The 20,951-nt window shown below is 43.7% G+C and overlaps 1 protein-coding gene across 5 annotated transcripts in view; it reads left to right on the top strand.

Moving 5' to 3' along the window:
* The window catches only part of NME7 (NME/NM23 family member 7), a 112,236-nt gene that overhangs the window by 34,169 nt on the left and 57,116 nt on the right, over window positions 1-20,951 (top strand). For all 5 annotated transcript variants that reach the window (XM_036343428.1, XM_036343424.1, XM_036343427.1 and 2 more), the window contains exons 7-9: window positions 3,512-3,617; window positions 16,689-16,753; window positions 19,532-19,600. In XM_036343428.1, coding sequence (XP_036199321.1) covers window positions 3,512-3,617; window positions 16,689-16,753; window positions 19,532-19,600 — 240 coding nt within the window. The remainder of the gene's footprint in view (window positions 1-3,511; window positions 3,618-16,688; window positions 16,754-19,531; window positions 19,601-20,951) is intronic.

Raw genomic sequence — 20,951 nt, 5'->3', positions numbered from 1 at the left:
TTTGAAGAAATAATGACAGAAAACTTCCCCCACCTGGTGAAAGAAATAGACTTACAGGTCCAGGAAGTGCAGAGAACCCCAAACAAAAGGAATCCAAAGAGGACCACACCAAGACACATCATAATTAAAATGCCAAGAGCAAAAGACAAAGAGAGAATCTTAAAAGCAGCAAGAGAAAGAAACTGAGTTACCTACAAGGGAATACCCATACGACTGTCAGCTGATTTCTCAACAGAAACTTTGCAGGCCAGAAGGGAATGGCAAGAAATACTCAAAGTGATGAATACCAAGAACCTACAACCAAGATTACTTTATCCAGCAAAGCTATCATTCAGAACTGAAGGTCAAATAAAGAGCTTCACAGATAAGGAAAAGCTAAAGGAGTTCATCACCACCAAACCAGTATTATATGAAATGCTGAAAGGTATCCTTTAAGAAGAGGAAGAAGAAGAAAAAGGTAAAGATACAAATTATGAACAACAAACATGCATCTATCAACAAGTGAATGTAAGAATCAAGTGAATAAATAATCTGGTGATCATAATAGAATCAGGGACATAGAAAGGAAATGGACTGACTATCCTTGGGGGGGAAAGGGGTGTGGGAGATGCGGGAAGAGACTGGACAAAAATCGTGCACCTATGGATGAGGACAGTGAGTGGGGAGTGAGGGCGTAGGGTGGGGCGGGAACTGGGAGGAGGAGAGTTATGGGGGGAAAAAAGAGGAACAAATGTAATAATCTGAACAATAAAGATTTAATTTAAATAAATAAATAAATAAATAAATAAATCTCAGACATCCTATGCAGTTGCTTGTCATCCTAATTTACTGTTGCTGAAGCAGACTCAGTGAGTTTAGGTACCCGGGCCACATGCTTGACCACTCCCTCCACTGTGTGTGCTGAAGTAGTAGCCTACTCACCGTCTTTTAGAATGTGGAAGTCATAGGAAGTAGAGAAAAGAAATTTTGTCATCAATAATCCTGTCAGCAGCATTTACAGTTTACCTATTTATGGCATACTAGAGGCCCGGTGCACGAATTCATACACCAGTGGGGTCCCTTGGCTTGGCCTGCAGGATCGGGCCAAAACCAGCTCTCTGACCTCCCCCAAGGGGTCCCAGATTGCGAGAGGGCACAAGCCAGGCTGAGGGACCCCACCAGTGCACGATTGGGGCCATTGAGGGTCACAGGAGGTTGGCCAGCCGGGGAGGTACCGTGGAAGCGCCCCAGGACATGTCCAGCTTGTCTCACGCAGTCCTGATTGGCCGGACCCCAGCAGCAAGTTGACTTACCAGTTGGAGCATCTGCCCCTGGTGGTCAGTGCATGTCATAGCGACTGGTCGACCGGTCAACTGTCTGCCCCCTGGTGGTCAGTGCATGTCACAGTGAGAAGTTGAGCTGCCTTAGCATGTCATTAGCATATTACACTTTGATTGGTTGAACGGACGACTGGACGAACGGACACCTAGCATATTAGGCTTTTACTATATAGGATTCTTCCAGCTCGTTTTCTTGGTCATTTATGTAACCTGCAAAGTAAACACCATTTTACATGGTTTTAACTTAATTACTTTTTTCACTTAATATTATACCATAAAATTTTTCCATGTCACTAGATTACTGTCAAAAGAGTACATTTTAATGGCTTCAGAATATTCTCTTGGCATGGAAATAACATGATTTACTTAAAAGGTCCCTTTTGAAGATTAGGTTTGAGGTTTTTCTCATATTTGTAAATAAGGGTGCATTGTTCATGCCACTTGATATTGGATTATTTTCTGATAAAAGTGTTTTTATTTGATATTAGGAAAGTATATAGAGAGAAAGTTTGGTATTTTTCAATGTTTTAATCTGGAGCATTTACAAAAATTATATACATATATATACATACTGTATAAAAGCCTAAGTGACCATTAGGACCGAACGATCAGAATGACAGGAATGATCGGTTGACCAGTCTCTATGATACGCACTGACCACCAGGGGGCATACGCTCAACGCAGGAGCTGCCTCGTGGTGGTCAATGTGTTCCTGCAGCCAATTTCCCACAACCCCTCCTCCCAGCCAGCCCAGCCTCAATGGGCCCCGATTGGGGGCGGGGCCAGCTAACCAACCTCCCACGTTCCCTCCCCACGGCTGGCCAACCTCCTGCAGTCCCTCCCTCCAGCTGGTCCTTCCCCGATGGGCCCTAATCACTGTCCAGACTAAGGGACTCCACCTGTGTACAAATTCGTGCACTGGGCCTCTAGTCCTATCTAATAAAAGGCTAATATGCAAATTGTCCCCATGGGTGGGAGTTTGACTGACCAGGAGTTAGATGTGGCTAACCACCAGGTAGTGGCGCGGAACATGGCGGGCGTTGGTGACGCAGTGCTGGCAGCGGACGGCAGTGGAGGTGCTGCCGGCCCCAATGGCCTGACAAGAGCAGGACCACAGCAGGGAGCGGGGCCGGTGAGTGGGTGGTGCCAGCCAAGGAGGATTCGAGCAGGGGCCCCTATCGCCTCGCCAATCGCCCCACAGATTGGCCCTGATTGCTGGCCAGGCCTAGGGACCTTACCTGTGCATGAATTTTGTGCATCAGGCCTCTAGTATTTATATAAATTACTATGTAAAAGTTTGGGAGAAACTTTTAACTGGCAACCATTTATATTTATAATTAAAGATATGAATGTAGATTAGTTGAATGCTTTAATGAGGTTACCATAGGATCTTATCAAGGTGAAATTTATGAAAAAGTACAACTATATGCTTTACAATTTGTTAAATAAAATATAGTATAAAAGCAATATACTTAAAGCTTATCAAATTGAGTCTGAATTTTATTTAGGGGAGAAAGTTATATATTTTTGTCCTTCCTTACTGGTCAGTTTAGGGAAAAGTAAAGGCTAACAGGAGAGGAGCTTTATGAGAAATATTTCAGCAGCTCAGATCACAAAGTAATATGAAAATTTTTTGTGTAACTTTACTTTCTTTGAAGTCTCTGAATTAGTAAAAGTGTGCTCTTGCAAATGTTAGCTTGGATTAATAGTGGTAAAAGCTTAGAGATAGGGAAGTGTGTTTAAATAATTAATGGTACTGATGAGTGTGACAATCTTCGACTAGTTCAAATGGCTGGGTTGTTGTTTCAGTGAACCACGTGTAAAACAACACAGCCTGGCCTGGCCGATGTGCTCAGTGATTGGTCAACCCATGAACCAGGAGGTCATGGTCCAATTCCCTATTGGGGCACATCCCTTGGTTGTGGGCTCAATCCCCAGTAGGGGGCGTTCAGGAGGCAGCAGATCCATGATTCTCTTTCGTCATTGAAGTTTCTCTCTCCCCCTCTCCTTTCCTCACTCTGAAATTGATAAAAACACATTTTAAGAAAACACTGCCCAAATCTAGCTACAAAATATGGTTCATTTAATTTAATTTTATCACAGGACTATAGTGAGTATTTAGTTTTAACTAACAATAGTTCTGATTCTTGATCTCCATTTTACACGTCAAAGTCATTTCTCTCTATTTCTAGGAAATGGAGTTATTTTTTCCTTCGAGTGGAGTCTGTGGACCAGCAAACTCTGCTAAATTTACCAATTGTACCTGTTGCATTATTAAGCCCCATGCCATCAGTGAAGGTAAGTGCTATGTCAAGTATAACATGTCCAATTCATTGTGTTCATAGGAACTTATGAGCAAATCCTTTTGGAAATGAGATGGGATGTAATTTAAAAATCATCCTGAAAAAACTAGAATATCCTATATAATAAAAGCCTAATATGCTAAGTGTCCAGTTGTCTGGTCGGCTGTTCAACCAATCAAAGCATAATATGCTAATGATGTGCTAAGGCCACTCAACTGCTCCCTATGATGTGCACTGGCCACCAGGGGGCAGACACTCCAACTGGTAGGTTAGCTTGCTGCTGGGATCTGGCCGATCGGGATTGAGTGAGACGGGCCAGACATGCCCTGGAGCCCTCTGTCGGTCCCTCCCTGGATGGCCAACCTCCCACGTCCCTCCCCGGCCCCTTATCATGCACTGGTGGGGTCCCTCGGCCTGGCCTGTGCCCTCTCACAATTCGGGACCCCTTGGGGGATGTCGGCACCAGGGACCCCACTGGTGCCTGACTTCTTGCACTGGGCCTTTAGTACTAAATAATAAACATAATTGAATGGATTAATTTTTTTCTTAGTATTAAGATAATTCAGGTACACAGTAGAAAATATAAAAAAATTTTAAGTTACTTGTTTTTCATTATCCTGAGAGAGTCATTGTTCACATTTTGATATTTCCTCCAAATCTTTTTATTCTGCATATGTATGTATATGTGTGTAACTGACACATGTGAATGTAATTAACATGTTCAAGATATAGGTCTATTGGCAGATCCTTGGGACCGTAATTAGAGGGGAGCAACATGCATGATGGGTAATAAAAATTGATGGAGAACTTACCACTATGTGCCAGGTAGCAGAGTGAACACCTGTATCTCTTTTAATCTCAGCAATCATGTCAAATAGGTGGGTCTGGCATTTTTTCCCAGGTACATGAGGCTCTATGTGAATAAGTCATTTCCCAGTTTAGTAGGGAAGCCAGGATGCAGACACTGGTCTCCTGTCACCTCTGGGTTCTTCCTCTACACCCACTGCTCTGCAGCAGTCACAGCAGAGCATCACATGGTGTAGCAGTAACATTTGAAATGGCTGGGGTTGACAGTCTATGAAGAACATGGGAATTTTATGTTACCCTCACTTTTCTTACCTGGGCATGGACACACACACACACACACACACACACACACACACACAATCAATCAATCAATCAATCAATCAATATACAGACACATTCTAATGTGATGAGCCAAGTTCCCGTTTAAAGGCCTCAACTTTATAAAAAGCTTATCTTTGGCATCTTAATACATTCAATTTGATCTTTATCTGATTTTATTTTTTCTAAGGAAAAATGTGATGCATGGAAAGAGAAATAAAATGGAATACTAGTTATAGCTCTTAATAATTGCATAGATAAATATAACAAATCTATTTAAAATGATTATATAATTGAAAGATGATGTCACATGACTAAGTTTATATTTACACAGGTTTAAATCATTTTTAGTCAGCTGTTTTTTAAAGATTAACTATATTTCATATATTCATATTTGATACGTAGCATTTGAGGTAAATGAGTTAAAAGGAAATTTTGTAAAATTTAATCAAGTGGCAAAACAGTTTAAACTTTGGCATTTCAAGTTGTTTTTTTCCCCCCTTTTATTTCTAAGCCTCAATTATAGGGATGCTTTAAGACTAGTTTGAAATGTGTAATTAACCCAATTTAGCTTAGAGTTAATAAACTGTGGCTACAATAAAATACAGTTTAAAGTTTCATATTGAATTTATTATTAGATTCACGTGGCCCCCTTTCAATGGCTGGTTTATGTTTATCTTTTTCTATAATGATCCCATTTCCTGGCATATTTAATTTCATCCGGGGTCTAGTGTGGATCTGAGAGGAAAAGAGGTTAAAGAAAAAGTTGTTGATAAGAGAGCAGCTGAAAAGAAGTTGGGTTGTTCCCTGAGGTTGACCACCACTCCCCCAAAGGCCAGGATAGCCTGCTGACCAAGCAAAGTGCAGTTTACTGCTGTTCCAGTAGAGAGCACAGCTGGGCGGAGCCCAGGAGACGCCCCAAGGGAGAGGTCCTGGGCGGACTTTGTGGAGTTCCCCGTCCACCTGGAGAGATGGAAGGTTTCCTGTGAGTGCAGAGATCTGATGGAAACTGGGCAGCGTTCGTGAGATCCGAGTTTAGGTTTCGTGGACACAGTGCTGCAGGGATCTTAACCAAGCCTTCTAAGTACCCAGTTGTTTGATGAGTGAGTTGTTTGCCAAGTTGAGAGGATATTGTGAAAAGGGGATCATTTGAGTAGTCTATTGTTGGTGTAAATGGACTTTGGGGAAGTTCCTGACACGCACAATGACGTCATTTACTGATTTACAGCCTTATCTTTGTGGCTAGGAATTTCTTAGCACAAATAATAAAGTCATGCGGATGTAGGCGCCTTAGTTCTTAGTCCTTTGGTTAATCTGTATAGGTTCAGTGGTTGGCTTCTCACTTCTGAGAGAGCTAGGGAAAACTACAGAGCATACAGAGCGTGGTTTGTGGACTAGATGGTGGCATTCGTGGTCTTGTAATCTGTGTCGATTGAAATATCTTTTGTCATTTGGAGGACTCAGATTTTAAAAGGGAAGAAAAATAAGGCGAATATTTTCGTGTTCTTTTTTAACTTCAAGATGATGCAGAGCGTTTGTTTGATGTCCTCAGTATTACTTATATGTAGTTAGTTCAATTCCATTGATAAAATAAGTTAATTTTACCCTGAAATCGGGCTCCACAGGCTTGAATCCTGGCTCCACTACTTATTCTCCATGGGCTGTTAGGTAACTGACTTAGGTTAATCTCTTTCCACCTTATGTCCTCATCTGTGAAGTGAGATTAGCAGTTTCCCTTCTTCGCAGAGTAACTATGCATTAAATGTAATAGTTAATAACTAACATTAATTAACTATAAGGGCTGTCCCAGGTCCAGTGCGCAGCTGAGCTGAGTGCTGCGTCAGAGTTGGACATTCTTACTGTGATGAGTACTCCTCTACCACTGCCATGACTGCTACTAGTAACTCCTTCATAACAGTGCAGTGGCTTAAAATGCTAACAAAATCCAACATCCACACCTGTCACCCGCAGAAAGAAAGAAAAGCCATCTCATTGTTTAAGGAACGAAGCGCTGTCCTCAGTTAAAGTCTGGTGTAAGGGAAGTCCGTGAAGCGGTCATTGCTTCTGTCCGGCTGACTGGCAGCGTCCTCCATGACCTGCCCTGACGGCCCGTGAGGCTGGCACTGGGCACGAGGAGGTGGCGAATCGGGAGAGCGGCCTCTACACTTGCCATGGCCCCCGCATTAGCCTTTTGAAGTATGAGAGCCCGAATTCTGTGGGAAATTTTTTCTTTAGCAGATTTATGCATTAAACAGTTTGCGTTGTTCATGACATTGTCCTTTCTGAAATTCAGTTTCCTTTAGTCTTTAAACCCAGGTGTTCTCTTACTCTATGAAATTGTGTAGAAAATTCTTGTAAAAGATAATTGTGTTCTGTATCTTAATGTTATGTTTTGTTTTGGCTGTAAAAAATCTATTTTCACGGAGGCTGTTGGAAAGTAATTTTAGATTTTATTTCTAAAAAGATATATTGTCTGTCTGCAATTCACTTATTAAGAAGCACATTATTTAGTAGAACATTGGCCAGTTTGTAAATGTAACACCAGAGTTATCTCTGATATGCTAATGGAGCAGGAAGACCGTTCTCAGCCAGGTTATGTTTATCAAGTTTCTTACTTTTATCAATCAGCGCTTCTTACTCAGGGCCTCTTTCAGAGATTCACTTTCCTCCCTGAATGATCATTTTGATGCTCAATAGACCAAGAGCCCGAGAAACACATCCACCCTGTGGAACCCCCTGAATTTGGGATGATTAAAATGATTACATTCCCACCTTTTCTATAGATGATTTTCCTCAAATAATTTAGCCTCTGGAATACTGTGGAGGAGGTGTGAACTTTTTGGTGTAAAGAGATTGGATTTAAACATCGTAAATCTAACTCAGTTTCAATAAAGACTCTTGAAGTGGGCCCAGTTTTGCTTAGCATGTCACAGTTGCGGAGTTTTGTGGTTGTTTTATGTTCTATCTGAAACAGTAAACAGGAAGGGGCTTTATAAGATGCGACAGAATCAGAGTGGCCTGCAAAGCCTAAACTATGACCTACCTGATCCTTCACAGAAAAAGTTTATTGGCCTTTGTCATACCGTGCAATTTTAATTGGCCCTGCCTACATTTTGGCATGTGTACCTAACTCTGAATTGTTTAATATTCTGTGAACTTGCTCACTCTCTCCAGATTTTTTTTCTAAGACAAAGATTTTAGAATGTTTAAAACAGCCACTGGAATCTCCTCCCATCTTCCAAGTTATTAATGTGAGAATGTCTATTCTCCTTTCTTTCAAACGTTTTTACTTAACCTTATTGATGTATAAATTACATAGCATAGACACACATGTTCTAAGCATGCGCTTCTGATGTTATGTTACAGCGCCTCAAGCTCTCAGTCACAAAGTCCTTCGTGTATAAACTTGGTCTTGTCAGATGTCTCCCTGGAGACACTTGGAGGATGCGTAGACAGACTGACTGTTTGAATCCAGTGTCACTGTGTGAAGGAGGACTGACTAGACTTAGTCCAGGCTCCACTCTGCGCCTTTCTGATTAGGGGGGCTCTGTCCATGACAAAGCAATGAGAGGTCGCCCTGTCCGTTATCTTCAGGAGTCAGGCTTGCTCTCCCCACCCGACTGGAATAAAGAAGCAGCTGTTGCTAGGCAGCCGGGCACTAGCACCTAGCAACTGAGATGTGAGCTTCAGGACCCCAGGCACCCTTCAGAGCTCAGTGATGTGTGTTACAAGCACAAGCCCTATGCTCGTCTGTCTGAATTAGAAGGAGCACAATAAAGGGATGGCCATCAGCCCGTGAAAGTCCTGAGCACCTGGCAGGGGTTATTGTAGGATGTGACGTGCGGACACGATTATCCTTCTATGGCTCGACACTTGCTCAGAGGAATTTCTTAGCCTCTCTGAGGCCTCGTTTTCCTCATCTGCAAAATGAGGGTGACAGGTCCTACTTCATAAACAAGCTAATACATGTGATACACTTAGAATAGTTTACATAGTAAGTGTTCCAGAAGCTGTTAGCTGTTAATAATAGTAATTGTAGTGATTCTATCACGACACATTTTTTAAAACCTCGAATCAGCTATCTATTGCTTTATAACAAACCATCCCAGAACTTAGCTCCTTAACAACCATGTGTTACTCCACACACTTCTGCGCACTTGCTGGGCTCCCTTGGCGATCCTTCGTGGTATACCTGGGTCGCTGCGTGGCTTCTAAGGCAGGCGTCTCGAAAGTCAGAACGCAGTTTTTTAGCTTTCGTAACTTTAGGAGTACAAATGTTACAAACTAAAAATACTACTTGCAAGTGTAATTATTTAATTTAGTTTATATTCCATCTTTTTAGATTTTGAAAAATACTTGATTTTAAGTTTATGTCTTGGTAAACATTTTAAAAAGAAATGTATATAACGAAACTTTCAAATACTATTTTACTACATATGTGTAGCACGTGTCTTCTAAGTTACTGAAACCTGCAGTCAGACTTGTGGGACACCCTGTATGTGTATTACTTAAGGGACCGTATTTATTGGAAAGAGTGCTGTTTCATTTGAAAATAAGGTGGACACTTCATTGCCTTCCCCTTTTTCACTTTCTTATACTTCAGGACTTAGTCATCACCATTCAGGGCATGCTGTTCTGCATGCACCTTGAGGCATGCCTTTGAGCTCGAGAGTGTTAACCCCCTGGGTTCCAGGAGGAGCAGGTCGCCACACGTTTCCAGCGGAACTTGGGTGACAGCTCCATTCTCCTCGCCTGCTTTGCATGCCGGTGTCTGTTGGAGGACCCTGTAATTTTAGGGCACGTGGGGGCGACCCCTGAGCAGAGCCACACTTGCTGTAGATGTGCAGAAAACGTATCTCAGAGAGTTCGTAGCAAAGATAGTGAGTTCCCATCCCACCTCGGAGGAGCCCCAGGCACTGGTTTCTGTGTGTCCTGTGACCCTCCCCTGCAGAAGGCGCAGCCGCAGAGGAGGACAGGAGCTCCTTCTGCTTGGCTGTGGCTCTGCCCCTTGGACTTGTCCTTCTTCCAAGCCAGGAGATGACCGATCCCGGTGGAGCTGGGTCCAGAGACCAGGCCATGTGATGCTGCTTTACCAGGAAATGTTTTGAAGATGAAAACTTAAGGCAGCATGATCTCACGTTTTAAGACTTTAAAAGATGATTCGAGTTACATGGCAGATTATAAGTGCTGAGAGTCCAACAATCTAATTATAGTTGATTCCTATGAAAATAGCTCTGGAGGAAAAACGGGGGTGAGTAACCCACTTCCACTCTGCACAGACACAGGCCAGCGTTTGACAACGCAGATGCAGTAGGATACAAACTTGTGATAGATGGCAAATGACCCACCAACACAAGTGAGAGCTGTGAGCCGCAGGCCTTCTAGAGTAAGAAAAAGGCGCCAGTACATAGAAAAGCAGAGGACCGTTTATTAGTCCGCTCACATCTTATTTTGGATGTGTGCCCTTTTCCCACCCTTCCTACTGCAACCTTCCTTTCTCAGGCTGCAGTATATCACCTCCCACATAAGCCAGTGGCTGGGTGAGGACAGCGTGCACCTGACAGAAACCCAGCCTGAATCCCCAGTCCTGTCTCATGTACCCAGATTGCCAGTGGAAGGGCAGGGGCGAGCTGGGCTTAGGGAGGACTCTAAACTGCCTCGGGCAATCTCTGGGGTCTCTGGCTTTCCTGTCAGCATCATGCTCTTAGGTGCTCTTTTCCCGGCACCATGAGAGAGGGCGAGGTCTGCCAGCAGTGAACTGATGAACCCAGTGGGAAGAGTGCTTTTCAACCTGGTTCTAGCTAAAATGAATGAATGATAAATAAAACCCCAGGGAAGGACTCTGGTTGGCTTGTGCAAACGATACCCCCGTTCCTAGGGGAACTGCTCGGGTCTCCGAAGCAGAGTGCTAAGGCTGACCCTGTTGGGGTGGATGCCACCTCGTGACCACTCTCAGAGGCATGTTTGTTTTTTTTTAATATGTTTTTATTGATTCTTAGAGAGAAAGGAAAGGAGAGGAATAGAGAGAAACATCATCCATTGGGTGCTTCCTGCACATCCCCTACTGGGATCGAGCCTACAACCTGGGTATGTGCCCTGAATAGGAATTGAACCAGTGACCTCTTGGTTTATAGGTCAACACTCAACCACTGAGCCACACCAGGACAGGTGGCAACTTCCTTTCTAATCAGAGAGGATGGAGGGAGGTTCCTAGTCCCAGGAGAAGCAAGAGTTTTCAGAAAGGTATTGTTAATGGTTGGATACAGGGTGGCCACTTAGGCGCTTTTGAACAGTCCCAGTGAGGACTATGAGGCTATGAACTGAGGCACAGGAAGAGGAGGTGGGGAGGTGATTTGACATTCAAAACAGTGAAGAGGGAGCATTCATGGGGTTATAAACAAACCAGGGGAGCAAGTTAGCTGTGTGCACACCAGCCCAGGAAGCAGGCCTCCGCTTTGTGTGCCCCTTGAACCTGTTGGCTGCGCCGCACGCAGCTTTGCATTTTAACTTCATTTGCATAGTTATTTGTCATTTCTTCGGTCACCTGAACATTTCCTATCTAGACCAAAGTAAAGGACGTGGTTATTGACAGTTTGTCTTTTCAGGCTGCGAAATACAGAATGGGTTTCTTAAGTCCTCTCTGTCCTGCCTCCACACGTAACCACATAAATAACAGCAATATCCTTGCCTCCTGTCTGACTGCTCTGGGCAGAATGCAGAGCTGCTCGGACTAGAACTTTTTATTGGTTGATCTGTGAATGGAATTATTCTGTCAGTGGTGTATTCTGCAGGGTAGTTTAATGTGGTTACAGACTTACAATAGGTGTAGATTGTGATTTCCTTTCATATTGGTTAATGCAGAAGGCTCAATACTGCTTTCATATTTAGATCAGGATTCTTAAATAATCATGTAAAGCATTTTCTTTATCAAAATAAACAAGACCTTGATTTGTGCTAAGGCACCAGCAGTATCCCTGAGGTCAGATCTGTGTACATAAGGACACTAAGAATTTATATTTGCCTTCTTAAAAATTAAATTTATAGGGAAGGGGGGCATTGGTTAATTAAATTACATAGGTTTCAAGTGTATAATTCTATGCTACATCATCTGTGTTTACCATCCAAAGTCAAATCTCCTTCCATCACCATATATTTGACCTCCTTTACCCTTAACCCACCCCCACCCCTCTTCCCTCTGGTGATCCCTATACTGTTGTCTGTGTCTATGAGTTTTTGTTTGTTTGCCTTGTTTGTTCATTGTTGTTTTTAGTTTTATATCCCACATGTGAATGCAGTCATATGAAAAGATCATGCTATGGAAAGTAGGAAAGTTCGGAAACATATGATTTATTTGCCTTTTTAAATGTGTTGACATTTGCACAGATGGTGCAAGGGCAATGGCAGGGGAAATTACCTTCGCACAAATCAAGACAGTCGCCCCAAGCTCATAGTTCATGCATGTTTAACTATCAGGTGCTTCAGGGAAACGCCATTCTTACGTAAGAATGTCCTCAATGCAGCAATGCAAGTGAGTAATTTTTGACCCTCAAGTACAGGTCTGGCTAATACTCATGGAACTAAGGGCAGTACACCGAGGGCACTTGTGCTCCACACTCAAATGCAACCCCGTCTTTACGAAAAGCACTTGAACCGTTGTTTGAGTTGTGAACTCAACAAGGAGCCTTTCTAGGGAGTCCCACTTTACCTGCAAGACTGTAGCCACACCAGAAATTCCCACTGGTTTGCAACTTAACTCTTTTCAAAATGAAGTAATCCTGTCATTTCAAAGACATGACAACTGACAGCAGTTGTTGCCCAAGATAAAGACCCAAGTGATGATAAAGTTCCAAGTGAACACTAGGATTAGAATCTTGGAAAACTCTACTCACCACCTTGAGCCTGACAGCTCCCCATGCTTGAAGACTATGCTGATTAAATTGGGGGTGATTTTTTCAGTGTGGCCCAATGAAGTGAGTCAGCATTTGGAAGACTGCAAAACAGTGAGCTAACATTTCCTAAATGATCAATGTGTGAGGTTAGGAAATCATACACAAGTGAATGATTTATTCAAAGTACAAGAGACCAGTGGATTTTGTCTCCCAATATAAAAAAAAAAAAAAATTCACTGGGAGAGGTTTGAAATTTTATGTTATCTCAGTTCCCAGGGTCCTTCATCTCCGTTAAGTCTTAACTGTCCCTCTATTCTAAGAACTCCCCCTCCATTTGATGCTGTGATACTACTGTCATGTCACAGTAGTATCTTCTTTATTCTCTTGCATGTCTCCTTTTATGTATCTATTTATTTTCATTCTTCAATTCCCAAACTTTAAAACTAAAGCTCTTTTTTGCTTTTGTTCTTCTTTTTGTCAAACAGTAGTTATCTAGTCTCATCACCAGCTCTAATCTCTCTGCACCTCATAATATCTCTGGACGGCACCTGTGCCCCAACTCCCAGGGACTTCATTCGTTCACCGCTCAGTGATCTTCTTCAGCCAATGGCCAAGCTCTGTCCCCAAGTACCCGTCAGTGCCCTGCTCTAAAATTCTGTTTCTCTGTTCAAAATAATTCAGTGTCGTTTTCCTTCATTTGTTTACATCACTCGTGTTTTTGTTTTTCTTTTTCTTTAAAGTGCCACATTCTGCCAGTCACTTAGACTCAAAACCTTCCTCCTTCCTCTTCACAGTCTGTCAAGGTTCGTCCTGTTACATTTGCTTGGCAACGTCTTCTACTCCTTCCTTCTCTGCTGCTGCCACCCAAGCCCAGTCGGCATGTTGATCATTTCAGAAGCCTTTGTTCTTCTTCTGTCCTTTATTCCTTCCCTCAGATCAGCTGCCCCATCATTGTTGCCTTAGTAACCTTCCTACAACACCACTTTTGTCCTGTGTTGTTCTGCTCAGGCTTTCTGGGAGTCTCCATTGCTTTTGGCAGGGTTTCCTTTTATTTTTACATATTTTAAAAAATTAAATTTATTTTTATTGATTTCAGAGAGGAAGAGACAGGGAGTGAGAGATATAAACCTCAATGATGAGAGAGAATAATCAATTGGCGGCTGCCTGCATGCCCCTACTGGGGATCGAGCCTGCAATCAGGGCATGTGTCCTGACCAGGAATTGAACAGTGACCTGCTGGTTCATAGGTCAATGCTCAACACTGACCCACAGCAGGCAGGGTTTCCTCTTGAAGGAAAAAAGGTATTCCCAGTGTTAACATAAATTATTTTACTTAAATGCAACTTAAATATGTCCAAATATAAAGTTAATTATAAACTTTTTCATGTACAACTGTTTAAAACAATTTTATAAATTCAGTCCAAACAAAGCTATATAATGGATCAAATTTATAATGTGACTAGAGGCCCAGTGCATGAATTCGTGCACTGGTAGGGTCTGGCCGGCCCGGCCCCAATTGGGGCCGGGCCAGCCAGGGTAGGGGACACAGAAGGTTGGCTGGCCAGCCCTGCCCCTGATCCAGTTGGGGGGCTGATCAAGGCTGGGCCGGCTAGGGGGAGGGGCTGCAGGAGGTTGGGGGTGCTGATGGGGGCCCTGATCGGGCTGGTTGGCTGCTGCCGTGCATGTCATAGCGACTCATCATTCTGGTCATTTTGGTTCTATCATTCCGGTCACGTGACTTTTATATATATAGACTAGAGGCCCGGTCACGACATTAATGCATGGGGGTGAGTGATGTCCCTCAGTCCAGCCTGCACCCTCTCCCAGTCCAGGACCCCTTGGGAGATGTCTGACTGCTGCCACGGAGGCAGGAGAGGCTCCCGCCTCCACTGCTGCACTTGCCAGCCATGAACCCGGCTTCTGGCTGAGCAGTGCTCCCCCTGTGGGAGAGCACTGACCACCAGGGGGCAGCTCCTGCATTGAGCGTCTGCCCCCTGGTGGTCGGTGCACATCATAGCAACCAGTCATTCTGCCATTTGGTCAATTTGCATACTAGGGTTTTATTATATATATAGATGTTTGCCAAAACTAAATCATGAAGGTCAATGTGGATATGGTACAGACTGTTCAGAGTTTGACATGAGCCTGTTACATGCTCAGACTTCCACACAACCTTTATTTGTACAGTGTGCTATGATGTCATTTGGCCTTCATGTGATACCAATTTGTCATTTGGAAAATAGATGGCATCATTTTTTATTTTATATTTTTATCCCTCAGCCTTCTACAAGGAAAATAGCTGCAGTAACAGTAACCTAGATAAGATGCCCATCCAGACACTGGTACTTATTGGTGATTTGGGATGACTGGGTGAGCACCCAGATGACCCAGAATATGGTGAGTGTGTGTGAGTATGAGAATGTGTGTGTGTGTGTGAGTGTGAGAATGGGTGTGTATATGAGTATGAGAATGTGTGTGTGTGGATGTTAGTGGGTGTGTATGAGTGTGAGTGGGTGTGTGTGAGTGTAAGAATGTGAGAGTGGGCTTGTGTGAGTGTGAGTTGGTGTGAGTGTGAGAATGGGTGTGTGTGAGAATGGGTGTGTATGTGAGTGTGAGAATGGGTGTGTGTGAGTGTGAGAATGGGTGTGTGTGAGTGTGAGAATGGGTGTGTGTATGAGAAGGTGTGTATGAGTGTTAGTGGGTGTGTATGAGTGCGAGTGGATGTGTGAGTATAAAAATGGGTGTGAGAGTGTGTGTGTGAATGTGAGTCTGAGTTGGTATGTGTGAGTGTGAGAATGGGTGTGTGTGAATGTATGTAAGACAGACAATTTTAGTTGACTTGAACAAATAAAAAAACTTAGAATATTTTTATAGAAAGTGAATGGAATCTGAAAATCAGTCCCAGCCTTGCAGTGTTCATAGACCCCATTATACAAATTCCTCCTGCTGACACCCAGGGCCTTCATCCATTTGGGTTACATTTCTCTTTTCAGCTGTTTTTCTTTTTGATGTCTTACTGTTCTGAGGATATGCTCACTTTCCCAGGTTCGTGTGGAGCTTCTGCTGCCTCTTCAGTTTTTTTGTTTTTGTTTTTTTAAAAAAATATATTTTATTGATTTTTTTACAGAGAGGAAGAGAGAGAGATAGTTAGAAACATCGATGAGAGAGAAACATCGATCAGCTGCCTCCTGCACACCTCCTACTGGGGATGTGCCCGCAACCAAGATACATGCCCTTGACCGGAATCGACCTGGGACCCTTCAGTCCGCAGGCTGACGCTCTATCCACTGAGCCAAACTGGTTAGGGCATGCCTCTTCAGTTTTAATCTGATGTTACTTCTCTGAACTTTCTGTGTATCTAATACTTGGGAATTTCATTTTCTTGTAGTATGAGTTTTAGTGGTTTGATTTTCATGTTCTGCACATCACTGGACTTCATGGGCCCTAGAGCAAAATAGTATCTTAGAAATGTTTTCGTCTTCAGGGTCATCCCTGATGTTCCTGGAGCCCTTACTTCCCAGTGGATCCAGTGGCCATAGTGGGCTGTCTTAGGGACTGGGTTCCCTTGTGGATCGAATGACCATAGGAGGCTGTCTCAGGGACTGGGTTCCCAGTGGATCGAATGACCATAGGAGGCTGTCTCAGGGACTGGGTTCCCAGTGGATCGAATGACCATAGGAGGCTGTCTCGGGGACTGGATTCCCCTGTGGAAATGACTTCTCAGTGGATGGAATGGCCATAGGTGCTTTCTCAGGGACTAGGTTCCCAGTGGATGGAATGGCCATAGGAGGCTGTCTCAGGGACTGGGTTCCCTTATGGAAATGACTTCTCAGTGGATGGAATGGCCATAGGTGCTGTCTCAGGGACTGGGTTCCAGTGGATGGAATGGCCATAGGTGCTGTCTCAGGGACTTAGTGTCCCTTGGGAAATGTGATTTCCTCATAGAGAGTGTAAGCAAAGGAAAGTAACTTGATGCAGAAAATTTGTATTTCTAAGCAGCTGAAATGCCTGAGAAGTTTTGCATTTTTCACACATTTGTTCTGTATTTCCAGGAATGCTGGGGAAGATTCTAATGGCCATCCGAGACTCAGGCTTTGAGATCTCAGCTATGCAGATGGTACGTAGTTTGCAATGAGTCACAACCTATTAAGGAATTGTTTTTTTCTACATAAGTTTTAAGCTGTTTTACATTGAATTTTCTCTGCACTAAAATACACAAAAAGAGTTACTGAACTTGGTAATCTGTATATATAAAAGCCTAATATGCAAATTGTCCCCTTGGGAGTTCGACCAGGAGACCAGGAGTTCTATCGCTCGCTATGATCTGCGTTGACCACCAGGGGGCGGTATGGAATGAAGGAAGGCCCTGGCTGACAGCTGGGGAAGGGAGGCCCTGGCTGGCAGCCGGAAGGCCTTGATCAGCCCTGATTGCTGTCCAGGTCTAAGGACCCTATCTGTGCATGAATTTTGTGCACTGGGCCCCTAGTCTTATAATAAAAATGTTTTTGAAATTCTTTTACACATCAAATCTTTCACTGAGAGAACTAACAATCAAGTTGTGCACCTAATTGAAGCTGGTACAGTAGATTTATGCAGTTCTTGGAACTTTGCTGGCAAATATGGGCTGAAATAAAGTATTTAGTTTTTACAAACAAAAGATAGAATTAAGCTAAGTAGTTATAGTGACTTTTCTGTTGTCTGGATCTGTGACTCAGAGGGGAGTGGGGGAAGAGATCATTTCGGATTTCTCTTAACCTGGGCCTTGTGCTGGTTTCTGGCTTTCCCCTCCGGCACCTTCACAGAGCCAGCGCCTTGCAGCCCCTAGGTGGCTGGCAGACTGCCCAACACACGTTTAGGAAACCATCCACTGAAGAAGCAGCATCGCTCCTTCGAGGCTCAGGCCTCTGTGCTCCGCTTACCAGTGCATTTGAGGAGGAATTGGGTGCAGATGATAAACAATGTGGGTGTTACAGTACCCAAGGCCAGCAAGCTTCTGCTGTTATGATAGTGAAATACTGATCCGATTGGTGGGGCTGCCCATAGGTCAAGAAAAGCTCAGAAATATCGATTGGTTTGCAAAGTCTTCAGGCAAAAACTTGGAGACTGGTGAGGAAGTTGGTATTTGAAGAATCTTATCTAGAAGATTCTTATCTAGGACTATAAAGAAATTGTGAGCCAAAACCTTCGCAAAGTAGCAGCATGGCGATGTATCCGCAGCTTTGTGGGACCTAAGCCTGCTTAAAAAGTAACCAGTGTGGGAATTTTAGTTGTAAACATTGATCTAAGTCTGGCTGGATCAACCTATAACGTAACTCAGTGATTGGCCCTTGTAGGTGCTCAGTGAAAACAAGAATAATTTAAAAAGGATTCATTGAACCTGTGGGGGATGCATGGTGATTTTGTGACAAGCATAGTCCTTCTTTTTTGGAGTCTTAAAGATCTATTTATGAGTCATGGGTCAGCTGCTTTCTAGGTATGTGACAGTGGCCAGATGTCAAGCTTTTTTTAAAATTCTCGCCTGAGGATATTTTTTCATTGCTTTTTAGACAGAGCTGAAGGGAGGGAGAGAGGAGAAGAGGCAGGTGGGGGGCGGGGGGCGGGGAGAGAAACATCAATGTGAAAGGGACACATCCATCCGTCAGTTGCCTCCCAAAGGGGATTGGACCTGCAACCCAGGTACATGCCCTTGACCGGGAATTGAACCCTTGGCCCATCAGTGTGTGAGCCAACACTCTAACCACTTAGTAACACAGCCAGGGCTCAAATATTCTTATCAGTTTTATCAGCTAAGCAAGGGGACCATTATTGTCTACCTAATTAGATTAAATGAAATAACCCTACCTAATGGAAGAATTTTCATTGCAAGAATTGTGGAATTTTCAGTGCAAATTGCTAGGTATTTAATAAATTGTATTTTCTGTTACTACTTTATTATATTAACAGTACAGGTTGTGTGAACATAGGATTAAAAAAAAACACCAGAAACCAAACAAAATTCCCTCCCTGTATGGTTATGTTGCTAATAAAATAAATGCCCCTCGTTTGAATTATTGTCTGAGTAGGCAGAGATTTCTCCGTAATTGTCAGTCCTGGCCACAGTAAGCAAAGTGAGTGGAATGAGGTGGGAAATAAAATTGGAAAGCCTGAGGCTATTTCGGAAAACATTTAAGGTCTTAGTTTTTGAGACACTGGGACTTGATGAGCTTCTACTTCTCACTCAGTCTGAGTGCAGCTGGGCAGGCAGGAGTCTGTCGGCTGGTCTCGTCAGCGTGCCTGCACCCTTTGGAAGAGCAGCAGAGTTCCAGGCGCTTTACCGTGCGCCGGACTAACCAGGGGCTTCAGGGTGCTTGGGAGAAACCTTATGCTCAGCCTTCTCGACAGAATTGCAAGTAATTTTCTTTAGTCACATGTTTTTCTTGTGCCACTCATTTACCCACAAACACCAATGCATTATGTGTGTCTCTTTCTTGTGCTGGGAATGAGGTTTTGTTCGGAGAGGTGTAATGCTGTGGTGAAGAGCATGACCAGTGAGGTCAGGCCGGGATGGAACCCAGGTTTGTGGGGCTCCACAGCCCCTCTGAGGCTCAGCCTCATGCAAATCGGGGCTGGTGCCACCCTCACGTGGCAGGGTGGTCGCAGCATCAGAGGAGATGCTGCGTGGACAGGACCAAGAGCGATGCTGACACGTTGAGCACTCTAATCATTACACATTTTTATTATTGATGAGCTAGCCTCTGATAGCAGTTTCTTCAAAGAGTATTTGATTCATGCAAACTTTACATTTTAAAGTAAAGAAAATACATCCAAGAGATCATAAATGTTGAGTGCTTAAAGTGTAGTTCGTTTTCTTTGCTTGGTCAACTTATGGTTTTGTGGGTGTTTTTCTTTAACATAGTTCAACATGGACCGAGCTAACGTTGAAGAGTTTTACGAAGTTTATAAAGGAGTGGTGTCTGAGTATAACGTAAGTATCAAACTGAGCGCAAAGCGTTCGTACTGGAAACAGTTTGCGTGTCTCACAGCTGGGGAGTCTCAGGGTAATCTTTAATCGGGAAAGTATTCTTTAAAGTATACAGGATCCTGCCAGCTGCCAGTCCGTGATGCCCAGTGACTGCCATATTCTACCCCTGAGAGCCACTGGGTCAGTTTTAAACATTTAATGTTTCATTTATGAAACAGAAATCTGCAGGGGAAACAGAAAATGCAAGGGGGAAAAACCTTGCTGGGATATTGACACATTTTGACATTATCTGTAAAGTTTATAATATTCTCAGTCCCAAATGCTTTAGAAAGTTAAAAGCAAGTAGATCTTAACATGATCGTATAACTTCATAGCAGTACTTACCATCTACTTCAATGACACAAATGCGGGTGGAGTCATCTGAAAATGGGACTGAGACGGAAGAAACAAGACTGAAAGGGCCCTTGGAAACAAATGACGATATTCAAGTACACCAGATTGTTCCTTAAAATAACACATAGTAGGCATTTAATCAAAGGTAGTTTCCTTCCCCTCTCTATCAAATTGTCTCAGACACATTTGTGCTGGTACACTGCCCCCTTAGCCCTGCTGTTTCAGAGATAGTTTGACTTTTCTTTTTGCATGAAGTTCATTGTTCCTGACAATGAGACTAGACCTCCATCCCCTCTCTTCTCGAGGCCCTTTCCATTCAACCTTCCTTCACCAAGGAAAACTGGCTGGTTCCAGGACTGCTGGAGCCTGGGCCTTCCTCAGCCCACGTGGTCAAGGCTGAGAGTGAACATTCTGTTGCAGCCATGGGCTTCCTCAGCCCTGCATGTCCATGCCCCCACCTCCCCCTGCTGAGAACTTGGCTCTTGTCATTTAGTGCAGGTGGAACTTCAGGAGCATGAGACCGGAAATCAGATTCACCCCAATTATCCACCAAAATCAGTCACACAGGACCTCGTGTATAGCAGAGTGGCTTCAGGGGATACAGTCAGGGGCCCTCAGGGGCAGGGCTCTGGGGACCATATTAATTATGACGTCCCCTCCCTCCTCTCTCAACTTCTGACATTTCTATTTGTTATGATGACTACTTTCAGATTAATATTGAAATATTGTCATAACAAGTAAGTCTTATTTTACTTTGGCATTGTGTACCATAAACGCTGCAGGGCCACAACAAGGGCCCCCAGCCCTGCATGGTCTGGCCCTGTCTCTGCTGCTGCCCTGTGGTCTGGCTCAGCCCCCGATGCCCTAGCCCCTTGGCTGAGCTCACACCCCCCCCCCCCCCGAACTCTCTCTGATGCCCTAGGTGTTGTATGAGGGCTGGCCACTCCGCCTGCAGAGCGTG

This window comes from Myotis myotis, unplaced genomic scaffold (assembly GCF_014108235.1).
Source record: "Myotis myotis isolate mMyoMyo1 unplaced genomic scaffold, mMyoMyo1.p scaffold_m19_p_18, whole genome shotgun sequence".
NCBI classification, from domain to species: domain Eukaryota; kingdom Metazoa; phylum Chordata; class Mammalia; order Chiroptera; family Vespertilionidae; genus Myotis; species Myotis myotis.
This window is presented reverse-complemented; position numbering and strand designations above follow the sequence as displayed.